Here is a 15,848-nt window from a genome sequence, read left to right as displayed (position 1 = left end):
GCAGGTCATGCATCGTATTAATCAACGTTACATGCGGATTTTTGGTGCAGTTCGAATCGCAGTTCGCGACTCGGCGAAGAGATGGCGCAATTCAAAAATGGCGTCTTGTGTGCTCCGCACGCACACAACAACGGGTTCTATCATTCTCTGTGCGTAGTTCAGTACAAGTTCGTTAGTTCGCCTTCTACCAGCTGTAGTGCGCGTGTGTCGGTTAGCAGCCGGCGCTCTGGCGGATCGCAATCGAGTTTGGCGAGAAGTTTTTGAACGAGAGTCGTGCCGGAGTTGAAAGAGAGAGAGAGAGCGAGAGGGAACTAAACTGCCCGTGACACCTGTTGCTCGATAGACGCTTGACGCCGTCGCGCTGTGAGCATGGCGGGTTCCGCGGAAGTGAGGATATTATTGTCGAGACACAAATCCGCGCTGCTCAGGGAGCTGAATGTCACAAATTTACTCGGTGTGCTCGTCAAGCAGGGTGTGATTGCCGAATCGGATCGCGAGGCGATCGCTCGTCGCGGGGGTGAGCACTTGGACATCGATTTGCTGATAGACCTTATCAGCGCCAAGGGTTTCGATGCCTTTCGGGAATTCTGCTTCGCCCTCGAAGCCGAATGCCCTCACGTCTTGACGGATCTGCTTGTCGATCAACACAGCATCACCGGTGAGTCCATTTACGAGTTTGCTCATTCGTGAAGAGGGGATTCGACGTCGTATTCTTTCGTTGATCTTCGAAATTTTCGAACAAACCAAAGTGGTGAATATCATGAATTTCACCCCAGGTTTATATCTGCCGATAATTAATTGCAACGTTTGAGGGAGTTTGTTTCGAGAGCGTCTTAATTACCGAGATCAAATGGCGATTGGAGCAACAGCTCTCAGGGTTGTTTCATCACCGCGAAGTGGTGATGAATATTATGAATAATCGCGGTAAATACCGGCCCCGTTCACCTGGACGTGAGTACCTACTTAGGCGGATACCGATCGAGATTAAAGATTGAGATGCATAATTATTTGTTCAACCGTGATGTAAGAGAACTTCGTCCGCGAGCCTTTAATTAATGCCTGGGTAGGAAATTTGCACGGTATAAATAATAACAGTGGTAAACGTCGTACGGTCTACTATGAATTTTCGTAAGGCATAAGTACTAGTTCCTACTTCCTAGACAAGTTTATAATATGCGGAGGCGTCGATTGATATAAGCCATGTGTTTTCCCTCACTCAAATCACTTTCACTCGAGGACAAGACTCCGCGTTGTCTTCGATTCCGAATATTTCTACCCACTCGACGAAATTTATTTCACCTACCGTAACTCGGTTCGTTCACAGTAATTTAGTTACGTGGTTTTGTTAGGGTTTTTTTTTTTCTAAGACTACACTCTTGCATCCGGGGAGGCAGAAATGCCGATCGCATGGAAAAGGAATCTAAAAGGAACGCGAGATTGAAGTTCGTACCGTGTTGTCGTAACGAAACATCGTGGAAAAATCACTGTTTTCTTATTTTTACAATGCCTTTTAAGGAACTAAGATTTCAAAATACGAGTATGTTTTGTTTTATCACAGTTTACCGAATCTCAAGCAATTCCAAAATCGTGTAACGACGGTTTTCCCAAAGCACGAATCGTTACAATAACGTTACTAACTCGAACGTGATAAACGAAGGACGGAAGTCTGTAGAACGCAACGCGCACGCATTTCTTCATTCGAATACGAATCGTCTACTATTTGCAAGTTTCAGCGATAACTGCAAAGCCACTCAAGTTCATTGTCTCCTACTTTGTGGGAACTTGTCTCGATCTCACGAGGCGCGTTGCCATCACTCAGAAACTCCCCCTGCACATTGCAGCTTCACAGCCTTTCTTGTCTCTTAATTATCGCGTGTCGGGGTTCAGCCGGTGTTTCTCTGTGTTTGTTGCTTGTCAGTCTGTGTTAACTGAAAATAGCAACGTGTAAATTATTTACTGCTTACTTGCATACCGTAAACGCGTCTCGTTGCAGAAGCATATTATCCACAGTGATGAAATCGTCGGTGCAATTTCTTATTCATTTTATTTATATTATATATTCAAGGCTTGGATGATGTTTTTATTCCACAGCGATTCGATAGATTCCCAGTTTTCTTTCTCCCTTTTTTTTTCAACACCCGTGTGCGATTAATTACTGCCATCTGAACGTGCGCCTAAAATATAAATCATATTTTTAGTTTAACACGGGGAAAATTTGCACGCATTTCTGTTATTTACGCTTATTCCAGGTTTGTTTATCTTACAACTTACTAACTGGCGTTGTTTCCGGGCGATGATAGGCGGAATTTGAACTAACGCTTACGTGGTTTTTATACCCCAATGATCCTGGGCATAAACAGCAAATGCTCAAAAATATTATTACGAATATAAGGAAACTGCTGCCGATGACGATTGCGTAAATAATTCCCGCATCATACATTCGTGTAATAATGTTATAGGTTCATTTTTAGGCAGATCATGAATGACTTTCTATTGAATAGCAGTTGTTAATATTGTACAAATGTTGTATCCATCGTACGCCTCAAACTTAATCATGACGTTTATATTACGGCTGAAAAAACACAACGAACAGGAGAATTATTCAATTTTTGTAATGAACAAATATTTTTTCGCGCGCTTATATTTAGACCAGCGAAAAATTTGTTAATTTATACTTATCTCGGTTATTATATTACGTTTCGCAAAGTCTTCTTTCATCGTTTCGCGATTTCTTTTTCATTGAGATTTTCGATCCGCGACAATTTCACGCTGTCATTTATAGTGCAAAAATTGTCAGGATGTTCATAAATTATACTCCGTGTGTAAAACTAATATAACGCTTCAAAATCATCGTCACGGTCTACTATATTATATCTATTATAGACACGCGATTTAGCAGCGGGTTTTCTATTTGCGAATGATCATTTTTATTTCTTTTCTATTTACACGTTGTATTATACCTTGCCGAGTGTTTATGTACAACGTATATCAATAGGTAGAAGATTCGAGGTGTAAAAGCTTCTTTTATCCTCGTAACCGCGACTATCGACTGCATGGCGGTAAAAGAAACATGCGCGAGGGCAATAAAGTGTTTATACACCGACAAAAAAGTGCACTTTTTTTGTCGCGAAAATCACGTCGAATAGAAAAACAGGAAGAATAATGCTAAAAATACTTTTTCGTGTGCACGATTCGACATCTGCAGATTAACAGACGAGTCGATAATGAGAAGAAAATAATTGCTCAAATTGAGCAATGAGCATTGTACGCTTATAATTATTGCCATGCGGATAAAATTCCCCAGAGTTTTGGGTGACAAGGCGACAGGATGCAAGGAGTCGATGTGCGGTATATTGAAAGTTGAAATAAGACTGAAACCTATTTATTTATTTTTTTTCTTTTTATTACCACGGAATTATATCGATATAGCAGCAGCAGCGACGACACCAGAAGAGGAACATGAAGCAGAAGAAGAAGAAGAAGAAGAAGAAGAAGAAGAAGAAGAAGAAGAAGAAGAAAGAAAGAAAGAGGAGGAGGAGGAAGAGAACCCGATCGCGACAGGCTTCGAAGACGACTAGGTCGTTGACCTTGGCTTTCAGGATTCGAGATTCGAGACACAAGATTCGAGAGTCGTCTATATAACTATAGCTTTATGTACCACGTGTGTATATATGTAGGTTTAAACATGTAGTACACATTCTCTGCTACATATGGTCGATGAATAACAGAAGCAGCTTTTCTCATCAACTCACAATCAATCAGAATTCAAGGGTCGTCTCCTCCTTCGTTCTTATATCCAAGCGTGTAATAATATCATTGCTGACATTGCGCGTGCTGATTTTTGTTGATGATTTAATTGTCAGTATAGGTTGGCATGTCGTGAGAACAACATCGTCATAATTAATCACTTATTGTTGAATTATCCTTTGATACTCTTACATTCATACTCATATTTTTGTAATATTATTATCGCGATGAAAATCATTCGTCAACGCGCATTGCACGCGAGCACTAAAAACCGACAAGCCGTTTACCTCGTTCGCTCATTACTCCTGCAGTGGTCGTCTCGTGTGTATTATACGTGTATGTATGTATATAGTATACAAACACATCTGCATATCTGTGTATGTATATAATCTCGTTTGCTAGAGGCTGAAAATCACCAATTAGCAATTATGCACCAATTAACCAACCATCATGCTACGGTAGGATGAAAAATGAAGATTGTAGACTTTTCCTGACTTTTTGCGCTGGATTTAGATAAAGAGGTTGTTGCACATGTTGCGATTTGCATTATTTATATTATGCGGTGCCGTGGTTATATGCTGTTTATGCAATATTTAAAATTGTAATTATTCTTACCACGAATTATTCTTCATTGTCAGTCTTACTTTGAAAATTATACCTTGTAGCATTTCGCGCGAATTTCGTATCTTGCGATTATGGTGATGAACATGTGTAATGTAATACTTGTTTTTTTCGTCCGCATGTCGTTATAAAAATGCGCGTCATCGCGTCGTCGACAATTAAGATAACGTCCGTACTCTCGGGATCTCTTTATGTATAGAAAATAAGAAGAAGGAAAGAGAGAAAAAGAGAAAGAGAACGTCTTTTTGAACCTTGAACATCGTCGCTCGTATATAGAAAAACTTGATGCTCGAATATAACCGAAATCTTTAATAATAATATGATGTTCGAATAATATTAAACACAAATATGTCGGTTTGGTGTGATTTTTATTCCAGTTTAAAAATTGAACAATGTATCATTCATGACTGTAACATTGTTGATTGTATAATTTATTTTTTTTCAGGGGAACAGCAGCACAGTCTTTCTCCGTCAGAATCCGACATGGGGGAACTTCCGCCGGATCGAAGAGAGGAAGACGATCTTCACAGCGAGATTGTTAACGTCGAAGTTAATTTTCTTGGCCAGGATTCTGACAACGATATTAAAAAATGGTGAGTTTATACCACGAGTTTGTTTTCTTCGACATACGGTGCTTGAATTCAAACGAAATGACGACGAAACGAGGATGCAGGTATAATCGATGGGTGTTGATACATTATTCGAGTATATAACAGATAATTAGGAAATCTGAAGATTTGACAATAATTGCGAGCTACCGCATGTTTTACACCTTGGTTAAAGAAACAAATTGGGAAAACTGTGCTGCTTTGAATTGAATATTGGCGATTTTATTGAGTGTGAACGAAGCCAGCGACCCGCAGCTGCTGCACTTTTCGCCATACACCAGAAACGCGATAGCGGTTTTTGCCACCCACCACCTAAGTTTTACATTTCTTTTACACCGATAAGCGTCTCGGCTATTCAGCTCGGCATTTGATTTACTGCAGTGGGTTTAATATGCGCTATCGCAATTAACTGCCAAGTTGACGACGCGTGTAATCGCAGCTGCCTTCGAAGATTAAACAACGTTAATAGTGCATGCGTGTAATTTTTACATTTTTTCCAAGGGTATATTTCCACCATGGATCGTAATTTCGAATCCATCGATTGATTTTCAATAAAATTCTCCAAAAGAATTACTCATCGTCTTCGAAATTTTTCAAAATCAACTGCAAAGTGTCGTTTATTTAGTCAAGTTAATGCCGAGCCAATTTGTTGAGTTATATGTATATATAAAAAAAGAAACCTTTATAGCCGGCTTTAACCAGAGTTTGACGTTTATCATTTTGTTAGCTGCATCCGACCCTCACTTCAAGTAACTGGTGACGGCTAGCTTCGGTCAGCATCCTGATCTCAGCGATGTATTTATTATGTGTATGGCTTCTCTTACTTGGTGCACAGGAAGTGGCGTAAATGATGCGAAACGCAAACGGAGCACAGCCGAAACCCTTCCTTCCGGTTGACGGGTCGTTAAACGGGATCTCTTCTCGATTCCCGAAGGACTTTCCTTATATCCGTGATCTCAACTTACATATGATCCCCCTCCCCCCATCCAAACTATAGCCATAAATCGCGATTTCGCAACAATTGCTCGCCTCAAATTTCAAAAATCGCCAAAAAACAATAAGCGCGTATCGCGAATATTTCGCAAATTTACCCTTTCGTTATGCGATATTCGAATTCAGATACAGAGACGGTGGTCACATAATAAATACTTCGAAACGATGATTTCCACATGCAAAGTGTAGGAATTTTCACTTTCTATCTCTAAGGCTCGACGAAAAATCGGTAAACATTTTCTATTACACACCGATCAAACCCACGAAACTATCCGACAGCGATAGGATATAGGCGGTGAATTGTTGAACCGGGATGAATGATGAGTAGCCACGAGGTCGTTTCTTCGCTACCTTCAAAGGCACCTGCTTATTACGAGACTTTTACCCACTCCGTATTTGCACTGACCAAGAACTAGTTTACGACGCTGGTTGGTTGTTGGCCTCGTCTTTTAACGTCGCACTACAGCGATTATCGCGTTGTTATACGAACCGTATATCGTTGGCGACGTTGAAACAATGTGTACGTATAGTAGAGTAAGAAGCGCATGTGTTACGCGTGTAGCACGACTATAACATCGTACTTCTCTTACAATGTCGCTTCGGTTATTCGAGTGATAAATTCGCTTGAAAAAAAAAAAAAAAAGGATGGCCAAAGTGGTCCGAATTTGCACCATGTATATAATGCCAGAAATCTCTTGGATATATCCTTGATCGCCGGTGTGTAAAGAGAGCACGTGGGTTCACTTACGGCTAGCAGAGTTTCATATAGATGTCGAAAAAAAGCCAACCATTCGCAGTCACAGAATAATTATTAGGTGTCCTAATCACAATTGAGGTGTTCAATTTTTTTTTTTTCTTATTCCCGTTACTCTCGTATTCCTGATGTAAGAAGTACCGAAACGACAAGTATTTCTATCATCTCAAGTACGTCTAATTCGCTATGAAGTTTAAGTGTTTGTCGAATAATAATTGATTATTCTCGACTTTGAAAGAAATGAAAACTTTGCTTATGCACTGTCGACTTGCCTATTCGAATTTTGCAAAAAATTTTACCTTTGTTAATATTAGGCCCACGTTAAGAGAGCCGAAACTTATAAATTGTAGCCAAAAACAATTAAAACTAAATTAGATGCGCATGATTGTTTACATCTTTTAGCTTTCCGATTTTCTAATGTGAAATTGTCGGTTTTTTGTTTCGCTTTTATTCCTTCGCGATCTTTGCGCGTTTTCCAAGTTCATCTTTTTGTAACGCAAGGTATAATGCACACACACACACTGTATTGCCTTCAACATGATATAAGAAAAAATCCATCAGCTGCCTCGTGCCTGGATAGATGCGGATAGAACAGCGTTTCTAGACAGCGCGGCATGTGTTTTTTGTCTATTACATAAACGACGACGATTTATGGGATCGTTAGTTAATACAGGTCTTAATTAATGTCTAGTTCTATTTGATCGATTGATCGCTCTTTCGGAACGTCGTTTTGCGGTGACCGGAAATTATTACCGTAGTCTAACATCGAGCAAAGGTAAACGAAAGTTCTTATTTCGAGCGTTATTTCTCATTATGCACGAGCATAACAACCGCATATACACAGTTTTTATACGAATGCTCTATGACTTGAAAATTCTTCATATGATCACGTGAAGCCCATTTCTTACATTTTGTAACTCAACTCGGTTCGTTTTTTCTCCCTAAGCAGGGCTTCTGCGATATATGTATATTATTTCTTACGGTGCTTGATGAGCTGTTACGCGAAATGATCTCTCGCTGGGTAACCAAGGCGATCTTGAACACGTGGTGCTCCTTATGGTCTTCATGCCTACGGATCTCGCAAGCTCGCAAGCTCGTGTTGCGACAGTAATTTTAAACCCTGCATGTGTGGTATTAGATCTGTACAACGATATCGAGTGACTCTTGCAGCAAACGCGTTGCGTAGCTACGCTTATCCTTACGGGACTTCGATGACAAGCGTTTCCTCGAACGATGTGTTCGGTATTTTGTTTGTTGGTATAAACAACGAGAATCTCGGCATGCGTCTTTAATTTGCCATTTTTTTACCGCTTTAAAGAAAATTCATTGTACAGAAAACAGGCCGTTAAGAGCCAAATTGAAAGTCGCTATCTCTCTGTTCTTAAAATCTCGTAAAGAGTTGTTTTTATCGGTTCTTGAGATCGGCTTCGCAGCAGCGGCTCCCAAGAGAAGACTGAAACATTCATGCATTATACATATACGTCCTGACTTTCGAGTAATAAAAATTTATTCGAAATCGCTCTTCACCTTCTCGATCAGCTTGCACTGCGTGCATGAAAAAGAAGCAGCGCTGAACTGAACGGCGAGTTACGGATATTTATTGCCTTTCAATTTATAAACCTGAAGCCATCACGGCTTTTGCTTTAACATATAATATTCGGTCTCTAACCTTGATATTACTAAATTAAAGGGGATCTTCGCCGATGACCATAATATATACATATATATATAGATAGTGAAAGTACTTTCGAAATATTTTTGTCGCGTTCTCCTGCGGAGAATATTGTGTCAAGACTCGTCGTTGCAAAATACGCGATATGTATTAGGCGAAGAGGACGCGATTCTGCATCGTTTTCAACTTGATGAACGTTATTTTTCTTCTTGCGTCGGAACCTGTTTAAGTCATATCGCGATTTTAATACAGAGTGTACGAAATATCGTGATGCTCAAAGTACTGCGATTAATAACGATTCGTTTCACCGCTGATCGCTGCAGGGTTTCACTGAATTGAGAAATCTCGCCAATGCGCGAACGGCTCACAATTTAATATGTCGTTATAAGCACTATCACGATACCTTGGTTGATGTTTAATTACGCGCGGACGAATTTTTCATTTTTAATTTCTTGCTCCTTACCGGAAAATCAGGCAACAGTGCTGGTATAGCTTACAGAAGGATATTAACGCAACGTCACGTCTCGCGACGCAAAGTGAGAGCAAGGAAAACTGGATTTCATGCCAACCACACACATTTAGAAGTGAAAATTTGATGTACAGCGCACAGAGTAAAATCGGAAAGAAATTTAATTGGCTTTATCTGAAGACTTGAAGCTTTTGCATTCTCGCTCTAATCAACCACTTATACCTACCTCGTTTACTTACTTATGTTACTTATCCAGCGGTAGTTGGGGATCTATAGATCTTCCGAGTCTTGTCAGTTACTACATTGAAAAATCGTTAGAGAGTTGGTGTATTATATGCGGTGTGTTACTTGTTCAGGGATACTGACAGGATTCGGTATTGATCTCTGAATCGGTTCTCATGCAGTCTCGTATTCGCTGTTATACTCCGTAACCTAAACAGCTTTGAAAGCTGACGCAAACTTTGGTCGGTTTTCGTGCTGCAGGTGTAGTTTAGAAGTTGGAAAGTTTGAGAGCGTGGAAGAAAGAGTAGGAGAATTTCTTTGGATTCAAAGTTAACCGCGTGGGTTCAAAGGAAATCGGGGAAATTGAGTTTACGCAGTGCACCAAAGCAGCTCTCCGGCTTACGTCGTGAGTTGGATTACGCGAATATTTGACGAGTAATCCATTTCAAATGCAGAGGGCGAAGACCTTGACTGCAACGTCAACAGAAATAATTCGCACCGTTTATTCGAGACGGGATCGTAAAGCTCGCAATATGTAATCTAAACTTTATAATAATCCACTGTATACTCTTTTCTCATCTGCAGAATTGAATCGTGACGTTTGTTTCATTCTCTCTTTGTGCAGTTCACTTCACGCGTCACTGATTTAATTTGAAAGAAAATTTAAGTGTTTCGTTGCTGTGAAATTGTCGCTGTCCAGCTGGTAATGATATATTTTAAACCTTAAAAGTTGACCGCATGAAATATAACTGTAAGAACACTAAGAACCTTGCGATGGGGAAACTTTCTACACCAAATATCTGATCGGTATTTGACTCAACAACTTACACGCAATGACTCTCTCGATTGTGCATATTTCCACTCGAGTTGTTCCACAAGGCTTCTTTTCCCTCCTTCTTCAACGACTTAGATTAATCGACCCAATGTACTTTAGCCTGTGATATCCCAGGTGTTGGAGCCTGTACATCTGCTTCTTAACATTGGCGAGGACTTTGCAGGCCGCTGTTTTATTCCTGAGAAATCTTACACTTATAATACTGTAAAACGACGGTGTAAAGGGAGAAGCTTTCTAAAGGCTGCAGGTAGAACGAGACCGATCTATACATCCCGGTAAAACGTAGGTATTCCCACAGGGACCGAACCGTTCTCCATTTCTGGGTCAGTGAAGACTTCTTCTCTTCATTACACATCGCGAGTCTGTCGATTCTTTCCAAAAATAAAATGCATTCGCTGTCTTGCGTGTGAAATAATTTCAACTTTGATTCTGAAATGATTCTTATCATTATTAAGCTGATCACCGAAAACTGGCTAAACTTAATTATAATTGCTGCCATTGATATCTGCGATTTTTCAATGATGCTTGCATTTTAAAAAAAATTTTTGTTACACATCGTTGCTGTGATTAATTGTTATAATCGACAACGCCTCGCATGCTGCAACCTGACATGCCGCAGGCGCCACATCGGTTGCATATCATTAGGCGCGCGCATAATTGTGCCCGTCTGATCTTACCCGCTTGACAGAAACGGCGTGCGTGTAGTCTGAGTTCAGGATGCCGTTTCTTTTTCAAATGATGACCTACATTTTGAAAAGGTTGGGAATTGTAGAATTTTTTTTTCTGTTTTCATGAACTTAATAAATTTGGAACAGAAAACGACGGTTTATTCATAATACGTGTTCAATGGTAAATGTCTTCGGAAACACTTGGCTGAATATATTCTCATCCTATCGTTTGATTTCTTTTTATTTCAAACCATGGTTAAGATTAAGTTTGTGTTGTACGTTTTATCGGATGATGACGTTGGACTAGGTCGGGGCAATGCCGCATTATAGGATTAGAAACATCATATTACACCCGGTGTGCAGGAAAATTATTGCAGACGCAGGCCACCGAGTAGCGAGAGGGAAAGAGAGAAACGGAGAACGAGCAAGAGAGATCGAAAAAGAGAGTGCTACGTGACTGTGCAAACGATGAGTATATTACTACGAGGAAGGGAAAGATCTATAATATTTGCTTTAGACTGAACCGTTGTCGTCGAGGGTGAATATAGATATATATCTACACTAGATGTTGAAAGCTTATAACCATATTATGCAAAACCCCGCGTTGTCCAGCTGCTAGGCGAAGGGTTCAATCCTTCGTGCCCTTCCTTGAAATACGCTTAAGGAATTTCTCGGAGTTGAAATTTATTAATTAAATTTTTTTGCCAGTCGATTCGTGCGTTCGTTATACTGTAAATAAAAAATCAACACGCGCACAAAGATCAAGGGTTGTTATTTTTTATTTAAATTAATTAAAACGAGACTGCTGATTCACGATACGATTCTGTGGAAAATTAGAATAAGATCTTTTCCGTTCTTTCGTCCCGACGACAAACTTCCCGCAGCATATCTCATCAATTAAACTTCCCTCTTTGGAATGGGGTTGTATAATATACCGGGTATTGTTATAAGAACGAACGACGTGTACTGAATCTTGTATAAAATTTCATCCGCACTTATGTCGCAGTCCTAAAACTGTTTTATCTCGGTAATAATGTTTACGGGCAGTATTTTGCTGTAGGCAAAGGAGAAAATGTTCTCATTTCTCCAAGTGGCTTTTTCTTTTTTTTTTTTACGTCGCATACTCGTAATTCACCATCTGTTACGAGTGGTAAAATCCTTCTTCCTCGAATTTCGTCTCCGTGTTACATTTCGATATCGACGAGGAAATTGTAGCCTCTATAAGATATTTGCAGTGAACGCAAAACCCGAAATCTGACGACAGGGTTTCTCGACAAAGTGCGATTCTTGTGGACTGCGTTTGACACCGAAGTTGGTTTAGTGCATGCGCTGCGACATATAGTAATGTGTTTTATTACACTTGATTTTTTCGGTGATGCGAAACTTTGGTAATATAACAGTGTTTAGAAAATAACAAAAAAAAAATTTAATTCTAAAATCTGTCAATCTCCTTTACCGTTACAAAAACCGTTATTTAATTTTTTGGGACATCTAATCATTCATGACGCGGTAATAATAATCACTACAATACCGGTATTTTTATAACCGCAGCTTAGAATTTGTAAGAATTGCGATATTGTACCAGATAAATATACTTTCGATTGTTGGTTTAATAAATTAAATTTTGGTATGTAGTTTAGAGAAATATTTCTGCCATGGTTTCTTGACAAGGTGCGTAATGAATTCGATACAGAATAAAAGGACACCGACAGAAGAAGAGATGGAAAAATGCTGCCCCGTTTTTCTTTCCTATAACGTCTCGGTTAGAATCCTGATGGGGGAATTCAAGGAATAACGTTTAACAAACTAAACCAGTACACTGGCGGTGACCATGCGGGATAGGAACAAGTTGCTGCTGCTGGAATCTCACGCTTGTATACGCGCAGGTATTATTATATGGTTGTAGAGAGTCTCATTGAGAAACTCTCGGGCACAATTCGACCAAGTAGCATATAATTCTTGGAAATCGTTATACTTACCTACCGCGGAATCTCGTTTTAATTGACCTCTTTTGAAAAGAGCAGTATTTTACGCATGTCATTTGTATGGTACAATGACAAAGGACGAAAATCTATACATGTTTGGGGAAAAGTGATCGAATATGGGAAGCAAAACAAATCCTACATTTTTACGTATTACTCATCGTTATGAAAGACATTTTTTTTTTATTTCGAATTATTTTTCTGTCGCAGCAGTTGAAAAAGTGCGTGTAAAAATTGTATATGCATTAAAAAAAAAAAATAAAAAATATCTCGGTGTATAAATATACCCGAAAGCGAAATAACGAGACTGAAATGCAGACAAACCGTCAAGAATCTTTGAACCGATGTAACAAATGTTCTGAAAATTTGAATCACTTAAGACATCCCGCATGCAGGCTGCGCCAAGTTTCTGATCCATGCTTTCTCTTGAATGCGGGCGTCTTTTAAAACTCTACAGCTGGTTGTAATTCATCATTTGTGCTTAGCCAGAGGATGCGTGGTATACAGTTTGAGATGGATAGGCTTTGGACTAATCGACTGGAGTAGAAACACGAAATGCTATACGTCTATGCACCTTGGTCTATCTATAGATATACCCCGCGCATTTGTATAGTCTTAAACGCCTGTCTCTCAATACCGTTCATGGATTCGAACCCCGATGCCTTGTTCTTTTTAAAAAATTACCCCTTGTTTTATTTGCACTTCCTCGAATCCGGAAGTTTTTCATTTCTTTAACTCATTGATAGGTTGTATTACACACATCGTGTTTTTTTCATGGCGGGGGGGGGGGGGGGGGCTTTGGTTGGAAAATATGAATTGTATAAATTTGTGATCCTAGTAATTAACCGAACTTGTCTTAGGATTTGATATTTATTCCGAGAAAATTATATTTTATATGAAATAGAAAAAAATTTAATCCCAGCGAAGAAAAATCGAATTCTTTATCGTGCGTCCGTTCTCACCTGTTGCCACGAGTACCATTTACGTTATTACGTACGCAAGTTTGATAAAATTTCACGAAAGGTACGTGTAACAAAATAACCAGCGCTACGCTGCAATGATCGGTCTCTAAAAACGTATCTTAAATTCGTATTTAGTTATATTTCTCGAGAAATACCCTGTACAAATAATCGTTATCCTTGCGCATTCGTTACACATCTATAATTAACAGGTGTCCATATAAATTTTATGAAGAATCCAGAGTATCTCAGATTAAAAAAAGTGCGTCAACCACGACAACAATTTGATTCCCATTACGAGTATCCGTCCGTTTCCCAGTTCAAACCACGGACTAAAATTGGAGAGACGCGATGAGTCGTATACCCGCTATTAAACTCCCAGAGATATACACATATATCTATAACCTATGCGTCGCTATGCGTCGCGACGTCGCATTGCCGCGTTAACAACGCTGCGATGCGGAGGGACGCTCGGCGTCTCTTCTCCGCTCCGCATACCGCGTATAAGCTGCGTAGTGTCGAACCCTTGTATTATACGTGGAAACCAGAGTGCGGCGCACGTCTCGACTATACCAACTCCGGTCCAGTCTCCTCAGCATCTCCTCAGAACTCTTTGGAGACGACGCGACGGCTGCAGCTACCGACTCTGTTGCTGCTGTGACACCCTCGTTATTTTGAGAAGCGTCGGCAGCCCGCGGCGCCCGCGCGTCGTTTCTTCCGCGCTTATTCTCTCTCTCACTCGCTCGTTCGCTTACTTGCTCCATTTGTCGTCTGCTACTGCTGCTGCTACTGCTGCAGTTCCGTACGTTTTCCCGTGTCGTATGCGTCGTCGTCGTCCTCGGGGTCAGTCGTCGCGACGCCTTCGAACCGAACCGCGTCACTCGCTTCGCGCTGCCTCGAAAAATTCGCGCCATCCTCCTTCGGGGATAATTTCTCCTCGCTGTACTTAAATTTTCTAATTTTCACATCCGTCTCCTCAGTTTTCAATTGTTTCGCAGGTCGTATCTTGATAATTTTTTTTTTTTCGTTTTTTTTCTTCTTATTCGTTATTTTTCAATTTGGAATTGGGTTTTTGGTGTGTTTGCGGGACGGTTTTGCTCTACTCTTTAGTCGTATTTAGTTAGTACTTGATTGAAAATTGTCTGCATACGTTTGATTGTACGCTTTGTATATTAGGAAGTCGTTTCAAGTATGCATACTGTGTAGGTACTAATTATAACATATTTTCGACATTTGCGAATGGAAAATTCTTGCTATCATGTTCGACGAGTATCTATAATCACTTCCAACAAGTAGAAGTTTCACTCGACTTCTACATTTTTCGATTCTGTATTACAGGTGTTAGTATAATTGACACCGCTTCAATTATCCTCTTTTTTTATAGCTTAGCTGTTTTTCAATCATGAAAGATCCGTCGAGCGATCGATTCGATGTATATAAACTTACAATTAGATAGCAAGCGATGTGATTTACGGGTGTAATTTTAATCCTCCTGTATAACGAGAAGATTACGACGGAAGAGAGGTTTGTAAACCCTCGAGGTAACTAGCTCGTTTATTTATTCGCCAGCTGACCCTTTTCGCACCAATTATTAAGTGATCGGCGCGCTCTGGAACGTGCTAAACGCTTGTTTGCACATCGCGACTTTTATGCATAGCTCGTATAACACGTTGAAATGCATTCTGGTTCACGTACAGCTAAAATCGTTTTCTACGAATCGATTGTGAGTAATTTTTATTTTTCACCGTTATATCGATAACAGTTTTGGTCAATTGCCGTTTCGTATTTACGTATAATAATATATTTACGGTACAAGAAACTATCGGCTCTGTTCACAGTAAGCGTCACGCTTTTCATTTATTATTTCTTCCTGTGACACGCCCGCACATATATACCTATGTGTTTACGTATATGAACCATCTATTCTTAGCCGCATTATAACAAATAGTTGAAAACTCTTCAAACATAGTGCATCACGGGCCATCATACTTCAGCGTGGTGATAGAAATTTATTTGGGCCTCTAGACACTGTTCCTATCTCTAGTTCGTTTACTCAGTCGATCTCTATCGGTGACGCGGTTTTAACGTGTATGGGTATGTACTTACATAGTATGGTACTTACGTACCCATACTGTATAGTTACGTACGTACGTGTCCGTGTGGAAAAAAAGCTCACGAGACGACCAGTCGTGAAATCGTTTATACCGAGATCCGTAATTGTTATGGCCGATAGTCACAACGCGTGCGACGATAGAGAAACGCGTTTCATACGTTTCGTCGATTGCGACGTAATTTTTGGTTCATTTTTCCATCATTCG

The 15,848-nt window shown here is 40.0% G+C and overlaps 1 protein-coding gene across 6 annotated transcripts in view; it reads left to right on the top strand.

The window, feature by feature from the left end:
* The first annotated feature begins 176 nt into the window (after positions 1 to 176).
* The window catches only part of pyd (zonula occludens-like protein polychaetoid), a 74,512-nt gene continuing 58,840 nt past the window's right edge, over positions 177 to 15,848 (top strand). For 3 of the 6 annotated variants that reach the window (XM_046632372.2, XM_046632375.2, XM_046632377.2), the window contains exons 1-2: positions 179 to 658; positions 4,814 to 4,961. In XM_046632372.2, coding sequence (XP_046488328.1) covers positions 370 to 658; positions 4,814 to 4,961 — 437 coding nt within the window. In that variant the 5' untranslated portion in view covers positions 179 to 369. Of the gene's footprint in view, positions 659 to 4,813; positions 4,962 to 15,848 lie in introns of all 6 variants that reach the window. The other 3 variants (XM_046632383.2, XM_046632374.2, XM_046632382.2) reach the window with 3 other exon arrangements.

Source organism: Neodiprion pinetum, chromosome 6 (assembly GCF_021155775.2).
Source record: "Neodiprion pinetum isolate iyNeoPine1 chromosome 6, iyNeoPine1.2, whole genome shotgun sequence".
Lineage (NCBI taxonomy): Eukaryota > Metazoa > Arthropoda > Insecta > Hymenoptera > Diprionidae > Neodiprion > Neodiprion pinetum.
The sequence above is the reverse complement of the archived record's forward strand: the minus strand, read 5'-3'. Positions and strand labels throughout refer to the sequence as shown.